Source organism: Pygocentrus nattereri, chromosome 10, assembly GCF_015220715.1.
Source record: "Pygocentrus nattereri isolate fPygNat1 chromosome 10, fPygNat1.pri, whole genome shotgun sequence".
Lineage (NCBI taxonomy): Eukaryota > Metazoa > Chordata > Actinopteri > Characiformes > Serrasalmidae > Pygocentrus > Pygocentrus nattereri.
In genome coordinates, this window is record NC_051220.1 from 9,729,576 (window position 1) to 9,745,507 (window position 15,932).

The window sequence follows — 15,932 nt, forward strand, 5'->3', positions numbered from 1 at the left end:
CACCATTTTGATCACGTGTTAACAGTGTTAATGTGTTTCAGCTGTGCACGTATCGTCGGTTGCTTGGAAACAGACATGACAGCAGACTGTCGACTTGACAGCAACGATGACGAGTAGAGCGAGTACAGCTCACTCAAGTGTTCAAGCTTCAAGCAAAAACAACCGTTTCTCAGTGTCAATGGCTCATCCACTGACCATGAGCAGAGGAAAAATGAGTTTGAGCAGTTAACAAAAGGATAAACTTTGTCATACAGAGATAAAGAACCTGTGTGTCTGCATTTCACTACTGATCACTAACATTAACATGCAGTTCATTCGAAAGAGGCCCTGAATATTCTGCTGTAACTCCCATTAGGATGAAGCAATCTGAACCAAAAAAATACACTATATACCTTGACGTATGTGTAATTACAATGACGATTGCATTACATGTGATGCTGGGAGTGATCTGTGTTTTCTGCTAGACACATGAAGGGGTACAAGGGTATGGACCTGGAAGTTGCAAACAGAGGTTAAACGTCTCTCCAACCACATTGAACAATGTTTCGTTCAGATTGCTTTGGCCTAGCAAGAGTTATTACAGAATATTCAGGGCCTCTTTCAAGTGAATTTGGTTCTGAAATACAAATTTGAAAAAACTTTAACATGCCACTTTAATTTTCAGGTTTAATTAATGTAAACATGGTTTCCAGAATCTTTTTTTTCCTCTAAATTGGCCAACATTCATATTTTGTCAGTTCACTGAAGCCAGCTGATCTCTGGATGTTTTCTCAGATTCTCCTCTGTGTGCTACTGAACTTTTCAGTCTCTTAGCGCAAGTGCTACAGATGGGTCAACATACCAGCAGTAGCTAAGGCAGGCATGACTACCTCCGAATTTTGAAAGCGGTCAATTCACTAGTACACTGTTTAGCCCAGCCTGCGCTGCTTTGACAGTCTTTGACAGTGTGAACACAAAACAGGCTCCAATACTGCTGCATGTTACTTTGTGTATGTTGGCAGGCAGCAGGTTTTTGCTAGTAGGCAAGTACAGGTTTCTGCAGTTCCTAAAGGCATAGTGCACTTTTAGCCTCTACTACAACAGCAATAATGGACACTAACACAGAAACTGATTTTGTAGTGAATTTTGTACTCTCATATTTTCTTATTCTCTTAATCTGCCTCATGCAGTGACTTACACTGACATTGTTAGCGTACATTAGCACTGCGTCCTACCTTTGAAAGGAGATCCAGCCTGTGGTAATAAATTTGAGAGCGTGATCAATCCAGCTGGTCTGTCTGCTTCATTTTGGACGGTAATGACCTCCTGTAGTGGCCTCATGCTCAACGTTGTACTGTCCTTGGAATCGGCAGACCTCTGAAATGCTGAAAAAACACAGAAAAGAGAGCATTTTTACCAACAGTGGCTCTGTTTCGGGATATTTCTTATATCGGTGTGTAACACAAACTGCTAGTGGGACAGACAACAGATCAATAAGTCCTCCAGTCCAATCGAAAGCTGGCAGGAAACAGACAGTGAGAGGAATCACCAAAGCCGGCAGGAGGTCCACCATGACCTCACAGATGTGTGGAATCCCAATGCCACTGCGCTGGAGCTACTGTAGGCCACATTATAACCAAAGCCATCCATTTGACTGCTACTTATGCAGGAAGGCATCATATTAAGTGATGCCCATAAAACAAATTAAAATATATTTTAAAACTGATTCATAAAATCATAAAATAGGGTTGAGCAATGTAACAATATGTATCATATGTCACAATACAATATGCTTTTTTGAACATATCTTGTATATCAGCAGTACTTGTGGACACTGATCAAAATGACTCATTTAGCTGGGTTTAGTGCCAAATATTTCAGTAGTAATTTTTTAAGTAGGCTTTTTTCTCTGTTCCAACTGATCAGAGGTCTGAAGAAATTAATATTATTGTTATTAACAATAATATTGTGTATTGTGCTAATTTCTTTAAGTCTCACAATATGCAATTTTTTGCCATATCACCCACCTATATCATAAAATTTTGAATTTATTTCACATTTTAAATGGCCTCAATCAGCGCTGCCCCGGCCCCCGGCCAAAGCTGAGAAAGATGCTTGATTTTGCTCACCAGCCCTGCTGGTGACATCCAGTATAAATGCAGATAATGCTTGGCCATACCATGTTAACGCACAGAAATCCGATACTAATGCACGGCCACGACTTAGTAAGGCGTGGAAACGAGATAAGTCATGGCCACGACTTAGTAAGGCGTGGGAACAAAATCCTATTGCATGGCCATGACTTAGTAAGGTGTGGGAACAAGACCATGCCTTACTAAGGTCTTGTGGTCAAAGCTTAATTATCTCATTCTTACTCTTTACTACGTCGAGGCTGCACATTAGGATCTTGTTCCCACACCTTACTATTACTTATTACATGCCTTAAAATTACAGTTGGACTGTAACTGTAAATGATTAAAATACATATTTGTTAATTAAGTATTTTCTTGTTATATGACTGTACTTTTCATTTTCTCACTCAGTAAAAAGTGAGAAAAATAGACAAAAATAAATAAATTAGAACCAAACATTCTAAGTCATACATACATTTATATTTTATTCTTTTCATTGCAGACGTTTAAAATCACTCATCAACAGAGCAAATGTGCTTAAGAAGCCGTCTAAAAGCTATTTGTTTTTATTTGACAGTTTCAGTCATAAGAATGAACAAAAATCATGAGTAATAAAGAAAGAAATCTTCTGTTTTAAAGAGATTTTAACTGTGTGAGTAAGGAAAGCAGCCCTGACCAAACCAATCACGACTTTCTGATTAATAAAACATTGAGGGGCTATTTGTGATACGATACTGTGTCTTTGACAGGAAAGCAGGCTTGGAAACTCAAAGCTGTAGCATGCTTGAAGTGCAGCATCTGTTCATTGCTAGTCATTCTGAGAACAGTAATTTAGTTAATTTTATTTATTTTAATTAATCAGTGAAACAATACAGGAAACAGTGGTTTGTGTGCGTGTGTGTGTGTGTATATATATATATATATATATATATATATATATATATATATATATATATATAGTGGAATACATGAATTAGGTAAATAGATCATGAAAACAGGCTGATTATTGTTTTTTATAACATTTAGATTGTGAAAAATGTGAGATCAGTAACTTATTAGTGTGAGGTTCAATATTTAAGTCCCCTATAATCTATCGGACTGTTTTGGAAAGAAGTGCAGTTTTCCTATTCGGCTTGTGCAAAGTTCAATTCTCACTGAAATATTATTTGTAATTATTAATCACTTATTTTCATTTAATTATATAACTTTAAAAAGATGCGACTTTAAAAACCCGATAGAACACCTTAGACCTTCTCGTCCGACATCAGTGTCTGACCTCACGAATGCGCTTCTGGAAGATTCCTATAAACACACTCCTAAACCTTGTGGAAAGCCTTCCCAGAAGAGTTGAAGCTGTTATAGCTGCAAAGGGTGGGCCGACATCACATTAAACCCTGTGGCTTAAGAATGGGATGTCATATGAACACAAGGCAGGTGAGCGATAGATAGAAAAGAATACTTTAAACACACTTTCAGCCACTGCCTTAAAGCCTGAAACTCCTTTAGATTTACATTTGCACTATACTGATCATCAGTCGGTGACATTTAGTCAATTTGACTGAAGCTCATGAGAAAGGAGCTCCTGATGTCTGATGGATGTATTAGTGTGTCCGTCTTACACTTCACACTCGCTCCTTCAGCCCTCAGCGCCTTATCAGCACTTTCAAACCTCTATATTTCAGGGAAGCGAGCACATGAACGGGCCTATATAAGCTGAGCAGGCGAGTTTTTCAGGTTTACACTCACTCTGCTGTATCAACACGGCGGCACGTCGGGACAGCTCAGGCTCCTCAGGCTCCTCACACCAACGAGGATCTGGTCACGGTTAATCATGAAGGTACTGTACTTTCCAGTTTCGGTGTTTCGAGTTAGTTTTAGAGACCGCTGATAGCACTGCAGCTGTGCAAAATGCACCTGAAAACATGCAGGCATGCCAGCAGAGTCTATACAGAAACAGTAGCTATAATATACAATATAGGCTAATAAACAAATCAAGTCTAGTCTCGACTCCCTGACAGGCTGACTGAAATACCTGAGCAGGTTAAAGTTGTGAACACAGGCGTCTCCTTCTCCTCACACCTGGTGAGGAATGTTCATTTCTTTATGTCATTTATATCAAATTCATGAGTAATAAACGGACAATTCACGCGTTTATATCACGTGAAAACACAACACAAACAGCTTCTCGCCCCCGCGTCGCGACCTGTCCGGTGTGAAATCACGAGCGTAGCAGAGAGGTTCCCATCTTGTGTGGAATGGGCGTGAGGCGCCAGAACGTCACTGCTGCTCCATTTAAGGTGGAACGGCGAATTCGCATAAGAAGCCAAGATGTAGCTCGTTAGATATGTTTTCTTTTTGTTTCCCACGGTGTTCACGTTAGCAACTCACTCTTCTTAATTATTATTATTATTATTATTATTTTAAACTGCTAAAATCTACAATAACACAAATGTGTGTCTTCGCTCATTTTCGCTTCTGAGGGGCGTTTTAAACTAGCGAACTGGCCTGTTTTCTTCCAAATGTATTCTCTCACCTGCTGGTCAGCGGTGACCCAGCGCCCTCCACTCCTCACTTCAGCTAAACACAGACACGCGACGCTTTTCGTGCACGCTTTCTGAAAACGCAGAAAGGGGCGTGGTTTGTGTTTCGCGGGAAAAACTGCAGCCGAGCGACTGGAAGATTCATTTTGATTGACAGCTGAGAGGTTAAAGGGGAATTCCACTGAACTATCGAAAATTCTGCATCTTCTAGATATAATTACCGAGTCAGAGCTGTTCACGTTGATGGTGATAGGAACCAGACGTCCACCTCTAAAAAAGCTCCCTCACAGAAAGTTATTCATATATAGGTGCGCTTTGTAGTTCTACAGTTACAGACTGTAGTCCATCTGTTTCATATCCAGAGATTAGCTTAAAAAAATAGACATAAGAGTGCTGCCAGCGTTGCTGCAGAGGTTGAAGAAGAGGGAGGTTAGCCTGTCAGTGCTCAGACCATACGCTGCACAATGCATCAACTCGGTCTGCATGGCCGTTGTCCTAGACGGAAGCCTCTTCTGAAGCTGACGCACAAGAAAGCCTGCAAACAGTTTGCTGAAGACAAGCAGCCCAAGAACATGGATTACTGGAACCATGTTCTGTGGCCTGACAAGACCAGGATAAGCTTGTTTGGCTCAGATGATGTCCAGCATGTGTGGTGGCACCCTCGTGAGGAGTTCCAAGACAACTGTCTCTTGCCTACAGTCAAGCATGGGGGTAGTAGCATCATGGTCTGGAGCTGCATGAGTGCTGCCGGCACTGGGGAACTGTGGTTCACTGAGGGGAAACATGAATTCCAACATGTACTGTGACATTCTGAGGCAGAGCATGATCTCCTTTCGGAAACTGTGCCACGTGGCAGCTTTCCAACACGAGAATGACCCCAAACACACCTCCAAGATGCCAACTGCCTTGCTGAGGAAGCTGAAGGTAAAGGTGTTGGATTGGCCAAGTAGGTCTCCGGACCTAAACCCAATTGAGCACCTGTGGGTCATCCTCAAGTGGAAGGAGGAGAGCAAGGTGTCAATAACAAAATGTTGACACTTTGAGCACAATTTGGACATGTTCACTGTGAGGTGTACTCACTTATGTTGCCAGCTATTTAGATATTAATGTCATTAATGTCTACTTAGACATTAAGTAAATTTCAGAGCACAGTAAATCTGCACTGCTATACAAGCTGTACATGGACTACTTTAAGTTATATGCAAGTTTCATTTCTATAGTGTTGCCACATGAATATATATATATATATATATATATATATATATATATACATATTTGTGCATACAACAGATAGAACAGAAATTCTGTATTATTACTCATGTAATAATATTGCTGTTATTCCTATTCATTTCAATTAAGTTCTATAAGACATAATATTCCTGTGGTTCATTTTGAAACAGAAAGCCACTCCTTTGGAAAACCGACCCTCGCTGACCGTCATGTTCTCATGTGTGACGTGCATTGCAACACTTCAAAACCATTAAAACCCTACATAGTGGTTTTGCATTTCATCTTCCCGTCTAGACTGGAAAACTTGCTCAACTCTGTGGTTTTACAAAAAGCCTGTCATCTCTGATAAAGACGAAACCACTGCAAATAATCTTTTATATTCCATTCAAATTGCCTCCTATTTTCCTGTCATATTTACAGCTATTTTTCTGAGCAGTATCAAGATTGTCACAAACATAAATGCAACTATTCAGATTACACCATCTGGAAACAGGTGCTTGAAAGTTTGTAAGGAGCTGAGTGAGACGGAGGGCTGTGTGATTACTAATGAGCCTTTTCAGGCCTTGGGTAATGAGGAAAATGTCCAAAAGTTTGTAGACAGCAGCATTGCTTCTGGAAGTAGTAGGGATTTTGCACTCCTTTGCTGCAGTAGCAGCCTCCAAAGATTTTAGACCAGATGTTGAACATTGCTGTGAGGATTTGATTGAGCATTAGTGACGTCAGGTACTGGTGTTGGATGGTCTGTTGTGGACCACTCCAACTCATCCCAAAGGTATTGGAAGGAGCTCCATCACTCCAGCGAACGAAGTTCCACGGCTATGCTGCCTAATGCTGGGGGCTTTATACCCCTCTAGCCCACACTATGACCTTAGGCTCATGCAGCTGCTCCGGAGTGCCCCATTCTATTAGTCAGTGTTTTTCTATGGAGATTGTACAAGCTGTGTCAGCAATAAGTGACCTTAAAGCTCAGTTCACCCAGTTCACTCATTAGACAGACAGAGATGTATGTTTTCTGCCCTTTGAGGTTGTTTTTTAAAGGTGACCGGTTGCTTATATATTATACAGTTCATTAACATCTATAATAACTTGGATGCTTTAAGAAATCTGATAAAGAGAGGTGGATTTGAGCTCAGTACTGGAGTTTTTCAGTGCATGTAAACCCTCCCTCTGATTTCTTTCGTTTTTCTCAGTTGAAGCCAACTACATGCTTATCAAATGAAGGTTTTCTGCTGTTAGATTATTAAGTGCATGTAAACGCACTCAGTGTTGAAGTTTAATAGTGGATTTGTGCTGCTTTCAAGTACAAGCTGAAGAGAAACTTCATCTGACATCTGCATTCATGTGGTCAAAGTGATTATAGGAAAGTCTGTTCACTCGGCAGCCGTCTTTTCAACGCCGCTGGGCATTTATTTCCAGCCCTACAAGACCAGACTCCTCTGCCTTTGAATGAGAAGAGACCAAAATACCTAAAACTGAATGTCAAATTACCATTTTAAAGATTTTAAATGACCAATGACCTTGTTAACAGAACGTAGCGTTTGGCTCGATAACGAACAAAACACATGAATTTTTGGGTTGTTCTGGCTGCTGATCTCCCAAACTATGGGGGGGCTTTCCCCACTTGCTTCACAGGATCCTCAACCCTTCTCCACTCACGGTGTAATCAGTGACCTCACTGGCTTTTTTTTTTTTTTTTAATTGAAAAGCAGAACTTCCTCCACCACCAATTTTTTCTAACTTAACGCAGAAATAAGATGTGGGTTAGTTGCAAGCTTAAAATTTTCTTTGCTGTTATTATTTCTGTTTACACAGTGTTACTATATTATTCCTTGTTGCAGGACTGTTTGCATCCTTCCTCCACCGTGAAAATAGCATTGATGTCACAGCTCTTCTGCATTCCACACAAATTCATTATGCATTAAAAAATTTCGATGTACTCGACTTCAACTTGGCTGAGAGTGGAAAGACGTTTTTTCCAATATATCTGAGACCAGTTGTGTTGTCATTTCAGCCCGCTGGAGTATTAGCTTATAACATGTATGTAGCATCCTTCATATTTTAGCTGCTATACAGCCTCATAATTCAGGGATCAAGCATAGGACTTCAAAAATTTGTCAACAGAATTTGATGATAATGTTTTAGGAATATAAAGAAAACTTTTTTCTCTTCAGGTTTAACTGTTAAGTTTTCTATCTATACTTGAAATATCACGGAAACCTACTTTGGAAAAGTTTTTTTTTCCAGGAAAATAACATAAATGCATAAATTTATTTTAGTGGTGGGCGATATGACAAAAATAATGTATTATGGTACTTAAAGAACTTTTCATGATACACGGTTATGTCACAATACTTATCTTTCTGACATCTGCTAAGTCAAAATGGACAAAAAAGAACCCGTGGAGTCACATTTAAAAAACTACTATCAAAAAATTACAACTACAATGTTTTTCGTATGGCATTTCACATACAGCACTGCACTGAATCCAATTGAAATAGACTGATTATGCACTATCTGTCATGAAACGTGCTGTTTTTTAGATTTTTAGTACCGACAATATCTACAATATGCACAGAAAACCATACTGCGACTTATTGTGATGTATTTTTTTTTTTTTACAATAATGATAAATATCATTATATTGTCCAGCTCTGATTTATAGTCTTGGCACCGATTTCCCTCAAGCACATACAAACTCAGGCAGATGAGCAGAGAGACTACAGCCCTTTGAAAAGGAATCAGCACAAACAGCTGTATATTATATCTCACATAATGGTTCAGATGGAAAAAGTAATAACAATAAAGTAAAATATTAATTGAAATATCCAGTGGCCTTATATGTAGGTTATGGGGTGATCAGGGAAGCCAAAGATAATTTGTCAATAAAACAGAACTTGTACAGTACAGAAGTTTTTTGCAGAAAATGTTGTAAACATGCAAATTAAAAGTCAATTGGATGGAAATGCTTTACAGCAAAAAAAAAATATGCATTTTAAATGTTTTGTTTGCAGTTTGTGCAGAACACCAATTGAAAATATAGGCTGTTTCAAACATACACCACCTTGGAAAAAGCTCACTGGTTTGTGTGTCATTTTGATGATTAAAGCTATTGTTCCATTGTAAATCTGTCTCTCCTGTTTCTTGTTTATTTCAGAAGGAAGTGGTGCCCCACTGGAACCTTTCAGTCAAAGTGCTGCGGGGAAAGTTCCGTTATTCACATGACTACTGTATGTCCTTCACGCGCACACACCAGACACACAAAGACAACTGGCTTCTGTGGGTTTTAGACTTTTTTTATTTCAGTATAGAAGAATATAAAAGAAGAATTGTAAATAAACTCGGGTATTGGATCTCCAGTATCAGAACTGGGAATAAATTCTGTAGTTTATTAGATTTTCAGTATTAAAACTAGAAATAATGTAGATCTCCATAGTTGGAAATAGACTGTGGGTTATTGGATCTTTAGTATCAGATTTGGAAACAAACTCTGTAGAGTTTTTGATCTCCAGTATCAGAATTGGCAATAAACTATGTAGGTTATTGGATCTTCAGTATCAGATTTGGAAATAAACTCAGAATTCTCAGTTAAAAGCATAAAACATTCAATGAAAGTGAATACTTTATGTAGTACTTTGTACTATAGCCTAACCTTACCTTATATGACAGAAATGGTCATTCCTGAAGGCCATTCCTTTAAGATGCCTAAAATAAACATCCCAGTCATGAAGCAAATGTGTGAGAATTTTGTGAAAATCAATGAAGTAAACAAAGTAAATAGTGCTTTATAACATGTTTCGGCCATGGTGCTTGAGCAAGTTGTGTTCAAAGGTGCAGTAATTAGGACTGCTTCTTTGTTAGTTTTAGCTTTTAATAATTGAATGTTAATGAAGGTTGCCACCCTTCAATGAGTCACCAATTCTGACGAAATACGTGCTGGACCATTACAGACGAGTGAGTCTGAATTGGAGAACAACATCTCTCCCTTTCAATTCTTAGTTTGCAAAAATCACATGATATGCTGATAACACTGAGGCTAGTAATGCTGCATAATGATTAACCTGTAATGTTTGCAAGAGTTTAATACCCATTTTCCGCCTTACATTTCACCCCACAGTGTCCGAGTCTGACCTCTACGTCACCTTGCGCCTGCCCACGGCTTCGGCCCGTACTCTCCGTACCAGATGTATCCCTAACAACAACAAACCCCAGTGGAACGAAACTTTCCATTTTCGTGTGCATGGCCAGGTCAAGGTGAGTCAGCGCTTCAGCCTGGGTTCAGTTCCAAACTCAATCTAATACGCCCTGGACTTGTTTTCAAACCAGGAGTCAGATCAGGTCACACCAACCTGTGTGTCGTCAGCTGCCTTTAAGCTCCATCTAATCAGGATCATTTCTCTGACATTGCTCTGTAGCTGCAGTAAAGCAGGAACAAAAATACTCACAGAAAATAAAAGCCTTTTAGAATAAACAATATTGGATCTTCACTATCAAAATTGGAAATAAACACTGTAGGATATTGGATCTCCAGTATCAGAATTGGAAATAAACACTATAGGATATTGTATCTCCACTATCTGAATTGGAAATAAACACTGTAGGGTATTGGATCTCCAGTATCAGAATTGGAAATAAACACTGTAGGATATTGGATCTCCACTATCAGAATTGGAAATAAACACTGTAGGGTATTGGATCTCCAGTATCAGAATTGGAAATAAACACTATAGGATATTGTATCTCCACTATCAGAATTGGAAATAAACACTGTAGGGTATTGGATCTCCAGTATCAGAATTGGAAATAAACACTGTAGGGTATTGGATCTCCAGTATCAGAATTGGAAATAAACACTATAGGATATTGGATCTCCACTATCAGAATTGGAAATAAACACTGTAGGGTATTGGATCTCCACTATCAAAATTGGAAATAAACACTGTAGGGTATTGTATCTCCACTATCAAAATTGGAAATAAACACTGTAGGGTATTGGATCTCCAGTATCAGAATTGGAAATAAACACTGTAGGATATTGGATCTCCACTATCAAAATTGGAAATAAACACTGTAGGGTATTGGATATCCACTATCAGAATTGGAAATAAACACTGTAGGGTATTGTATCTCCAGTATCAGAATTGTAAATAAACACTGTAGGGTATTGGATCTCCAGTATCAGAATTGGAAATAAACACTGTAGGATATTGGATCTCCACTATCAAAATTGGAAATAAACACTGTAGGGTATTGTATCTCCACTATCAAAATTGGAAATAAACACTGTAGGATATTGGATCTCCAGTATCAGAATTGGAAATAAACTCTGTAGGGTATTGGATCTCCACTATCAAAATTGGAAATAAACACTGTAGGATATTGTATCTCCACTATCAGAATTGGAAATAAACACTGTAGGATATTGTATCTCCACTATCAGAATTGGAAATAAACACTGTAGGGTATTGGATCTCCACTATCAGAATTGGAAATAAACACTGTAGGGTATTGGATCTCCAGTATCAGAATTGGAAATAAACTCTATAGGGTATTGGATCTCCAGTATCAGAATTGGAAATAAACACTGTAGGATATTGGATCTCCACTATCAAAATTGGAAATAAACACTGTAGGGTATTGGATATCCACTATCAGAATTGGAAATAAACACTGTAGGGTATTGTATCTCCAGTATCAGAATTGGAAATAAACTCTGTAGGGTATTGGATCTCCAGTATCAAAATTGGAAATAAACACTGTAGGGTATTGGATATCCACTATCAGAATTGGAAATAAACACTGTAGGGTATTGGATCTCCACTATCAGAATTGGAAATAAACACTGTAGGGTATTGGATCTCCAGTATCAGAATTGGAAATAAACTCTGTAGGGTATTGGATCTCCAGTATCAGAATTGGAAATAAACTCTGTAGGGTATTGGATATCCACTATCAGAATTGGAAATAAACACTATAGGGTATTGGATATCCACTATCAGAATTGGAAATAAACACTGTAGGGTATTGGATCTCCAGTATCAGAATTGGAAATAAACTCTGTAGGGTATTGGATCTCCAGTATCAGAATTGGAAATAAACACTGTAGGGTATTGGATCTCCACTATCAGAATTGGAAATAAACTCTGTAGGGTATTGGATATCCAATATCAGAGTTAAAACTAAACACTGTAGGATATTGGATCTCCAGTATCAGAATTGGAAATAAACTCTGTAGGGTATTGGATATCCAATATCAGAATTGAAAATAAACACTGTAGGGTATTGGATCTCCAGTATCAGAATTGGAAATAAACACTGTAGGATATTGGATCTCCACTATCAGAATTGGAAATAAACACTGTAGGGTATTGGATCTCCAGTATCAGAATTGGAAATAAACACTATAGGATATTGTATCTCCACTATCAGAATTGGAAATAAACACTGTAGGGTATTGGATCTCCAGTATCAGAATTGGAAATAAACACTGTAGGGTATTGGATCTCCAGTATCAGAATTGGAAATAAACACTATAGGATATTGGATCTCCACTATCAGAATTGGAAATAAACACTGTAGGGTATTGGATCTCCACTATCAAAATTGGAAATAAACACTGTAGGGTATTGTATCTCCACTATCAAAATTGGAAATAAACACTGTAGGGTATTGGATCTCCAGTATCAGAATTGGAAATAAACACTGTAGGATATTGGATCTCCACTATCAAAATTGGAAATAAACACTGTAGGGTATTGGATATCCACTATCAGAATTGGAAATAAACACTGTAGGGTATTGTATCTCCAGTATCAGAATTGTAAATAAACACTGTAGGGTATTGGATCTCCAGTATCAGAATTGGAAATAAACACTGTAGGATATTGGATCTCCACTATCAAAATTGGAAATAAACACTGTAGGGTATTGTATCTCCACTATCAAAATTGGAAATAAACACTGTAGGATATTGGATCTCCAGTATCAGAATTGGAAATAAACTCTGTAGGGTATTGTATCTCCACTATCAAAATTGGAAATAAACACTGTAGGATATTGTATCTCCACTATCAGAATTGGAAATAAACACTGTAGGATATTGTATCTCCACTATCAGAATTGGAAATAAACACTGTAGGGTATTGGATCTCCACTATCAGAATTGGAAATAAACACTGTAGGGTATTGGATCTCCAGTATCAGAATTGGAAATAAACTCTATAGGGTATTGGATCTCCAGTATCAGAATTGGAAATAAACACTGTAGGATATTGGATCTCCACTATCAGAATTGGAAATAAACACTGTAGGGTATTGGATATCCACTATCAGAATTGGAAATAAACACTGTAGGGTATTGTATCTCCAGTATCAGAATTGGAAATAAACTCTGTAGGGTATTGGATCTCCAGTATCAAAATTGGAAATAAACACTGTAGGGTATTGGATATCCACTATCAGAATTGGAAATAAACACTGTAGGGTATTGGATCTCCACTATCAGAATTGGAAATAAACACTGTAGGGTATTGGATCTCCAGTATCAGAATTGGAAATAAACTCTGTAGGGTATTGGATCTCCAGTATCAGAATTGGAAATAAACTCTGTAGGGTATTGGATATCCACTATCAGAATTGGAAATAAACACTATAGGGTATTGGATATCCACTATCAGAATTGGAAATAAACACTGTAGGGTATTGGATCTCCAGTATCAGAATTGGAAATAAACTCTGTAGGGTATTGGATCTCCAGTATCAGAATTGGAAATAAACACTGTAGGGTATTGGATCTCCACTATCAGAATTGGAAATAAACTCTGTAGGGTATTGGATATCCAATATCAGAGTTAAAACTAAACACTGTAGGATATTGGATCTCCAGTATCAGAATTGGAAATAAACTCTGTAGGGTATTGGATATCCAATATCAGAATTAAAAATAAACACTGTAGGGTATTGGATCTCCAGTATCAGAATTGGAAATAAACTCTGTAGGGTATTGGATCTCCAGTATCAGAATTGGAAATAGACTATGTAGGGTATTGGATCTCCAGGGTTATAAATAAACTGCATTGTATAGAATCTTGTAAAATGTTTGCTCTCCAGGAGGGCTGGATCTAAACCCTTTAAAGTGGTAAATGTACTAGATCTTCCAGAGCACTTTTGCTTTATCTTGTCATGTTTCTCTCCAAGTTCTACAGACCAGGTTACACCAACTTGTGTGTGCTCAACTGCCTTTTACTCTGTAGGGTATAGGATCTCCAATATCAGAATTGGAAATAGACCATGTATGGTATTGGATCTCCAGTATCGAAATTGGGAATAAACTCAGGATGCTACTGGATTTCCAGGGTTGGAAATAGATTCTGTAAAAAATGTAATTTTCAGTACCAGAATTAGAAATAAACTCTGTGAGGTATCGGATCTGCAGTATCACAACTGGGAAAAAACTCTGTAGAATATTGGAACTTCAGCATCAGAATTAGAAATAAATTTAGCACATTATTTTATCTCCAGGGTTAGAAATAAACTCTGCATTGTATAGAATCTTAAGTATCAGAATTAGAAATAAACATTGCAAAATGTTGGATCTCCAGGAGGGCTGGATCTAAACCCTTAAAGTGGTAAATGTACTAGATTTTCCAGTTGATCACTTTTGTTTTATCTTGTCATGTTTCCAAGTTCTACAGTAATTCCCCTCAATCTCTAGTCTAGGGCAAGTCATCATACTCTCCTTTAGCACACCTGTCCTTTTTGGCTAATAATCTAGCCCTTCATGAGCTCAGACATGTTACAGCAGCTAACAGCAAACAGGCAGGTCTGTGTGTTTCCTTTCCACAGAGTCTGCTCTGTTAGCATACACAAGGTTACATTAGGTTAGCATACAATACAAGGTTCTATTGTAATTATTTTTGGGTGTGTGGAATAGGTATTATTAAGCGTGGCGTTTACCTATATTCTACTGTTATAAGTCTAACAGTCTCAATGAAACTGGCCTTGAACAGCAGTCCTTCAGAAAATTGTACATTTTTAGCTATTATAAGATTTGCCAGTCTAACCACGAACACTGTTGTTTGTCCTACAGAATATTCTGGAGTTAAACGTCTATGACCAAGACATATTACAAGACGACCTCTGCACCAGTATCCTGTTCGACATCAGCAACCTCACACTGGGACAGAAGGAGACCAAAGTCTTCATCACTGATGATAAGGTCGGTTAGTGTTATTCTGAGACTGTACGTGTTTATTCTGCACTGTATGGGGTAGGGAGTTTGCTAAAAAATTGGCCAAAAGTATCGGCCATCAGTCAATTTGTCTGTAAAGAAATCGTAAGAAGAGTTGGAACTGGGACATAAAACTTCATGTTCAGTACATCCTTAGTGAGAGTTTGTTCAACAGGGGTAAATTTGCTTTGCACTTCTGTCAAAATGATATCAAAACCACCTTTTTATATAGTAATACCATAGATTCATTACTTTAAACCTGTGACATGGAAACATTATGATAATTGGGGTGAAACTTGGCCACTTTTGAGTTTATTTTTTGTCATTTCCATTGGAAAGTCACTGCTTGAATAGAGCAGCAGCCACTGATCTTATCAGTTGTCTTGCTTAGGCCCAGCAGGATGTGCCAGAGAGCGAGAAGGTAAGAGAAGCTTTACGGTTGCATGCAGAGAGATGTAGGAGTCATAGGTTTGGGACTATGACGTTTCTGGGCTGGAGGTAGAGGGCAGAGGGTAAAAGCTCACACTTTAATACAGTCTAGCACACTGACATTTGTTTCATTAGAACATTGGTAAGTATGTACAATTTTCACAAAAAACTAAATCACTCAATCAATTCAGTGTATTTTTATTTATGTCTGTAACTACAAATGCATCATCTGGGGAAATTAATTTGGTTAGTTGATTGGATAACATTACTGCCTTCCACTAAGGCTTGATTCTGCCTATGCCCTGCTAGAAAAACAAGAATAGACCAGCATGGCTGGTCACCAACAAAGCCAGTATATGTTGGGTTTTGATGTTGGTATGCTGGACAGTGTGCATG

General features: G+C 38.2%; 2 protein-coding genes across 3 annotated transcripts in view; one reads left to right on the top strand and one right to left on the bottom strand.

Annotated features, from left to right (window-relative positions):
* Window positions 1-4,728, bottom strand: part of vax1 (ventral anterior homeobox 1) — a 38,099-nt gene extending 33,371 nt beyond the window's left edge. Inside the window, exons 1-2 of the mRNA XM_017704994.2 lie at window positions 4,645-4,728; window positions 1,215-1,364 (exon numbers count right to left, since the gene is read on the bottom strand). The gene's annotated coding sequence lies outside the window, so the exon portion shown is untranslated. The remainder of the gene's footprint in view (window positions 1-1,214; window positions 1,365-4,644) is intronic.
* pla2g4f.1 (phospholipase A2, group IVF, tandem duplicate 1) overlaps window positions 3,867-15,932 on the top strand; it is a 37,234-nt gene continuing 25,168 nt past the window's right edge. For both annotated transcript variants that reach the window (XM_017704991.2, XM_017704992.2), the window contains exons 1-5: window positions 3,867-3,948; window positions 9,036-9,108; window positions 9,996-10,132; window positions 14,967-15,095; window positions 15,499-15,528. In XM_017704991.2, coding sequence (XP_017560480.1) covers window positions 3,943-3,948; window positions 9,036-9,108; window positions 9,996-10,132; window positions 14,967-15,095; window positions 15,499-15,528 — 375 coding nt within the window. In that variant the 5' untranslated portion in view covers window positions 3,867-3,942. The remainder of the gene's footprint in view (window positions 3,949-9,035; window positions 9,109-9,995; window positions 10,133-14,966; window positions 15,096-15,498; window positions 15,529-15,932) is intronic.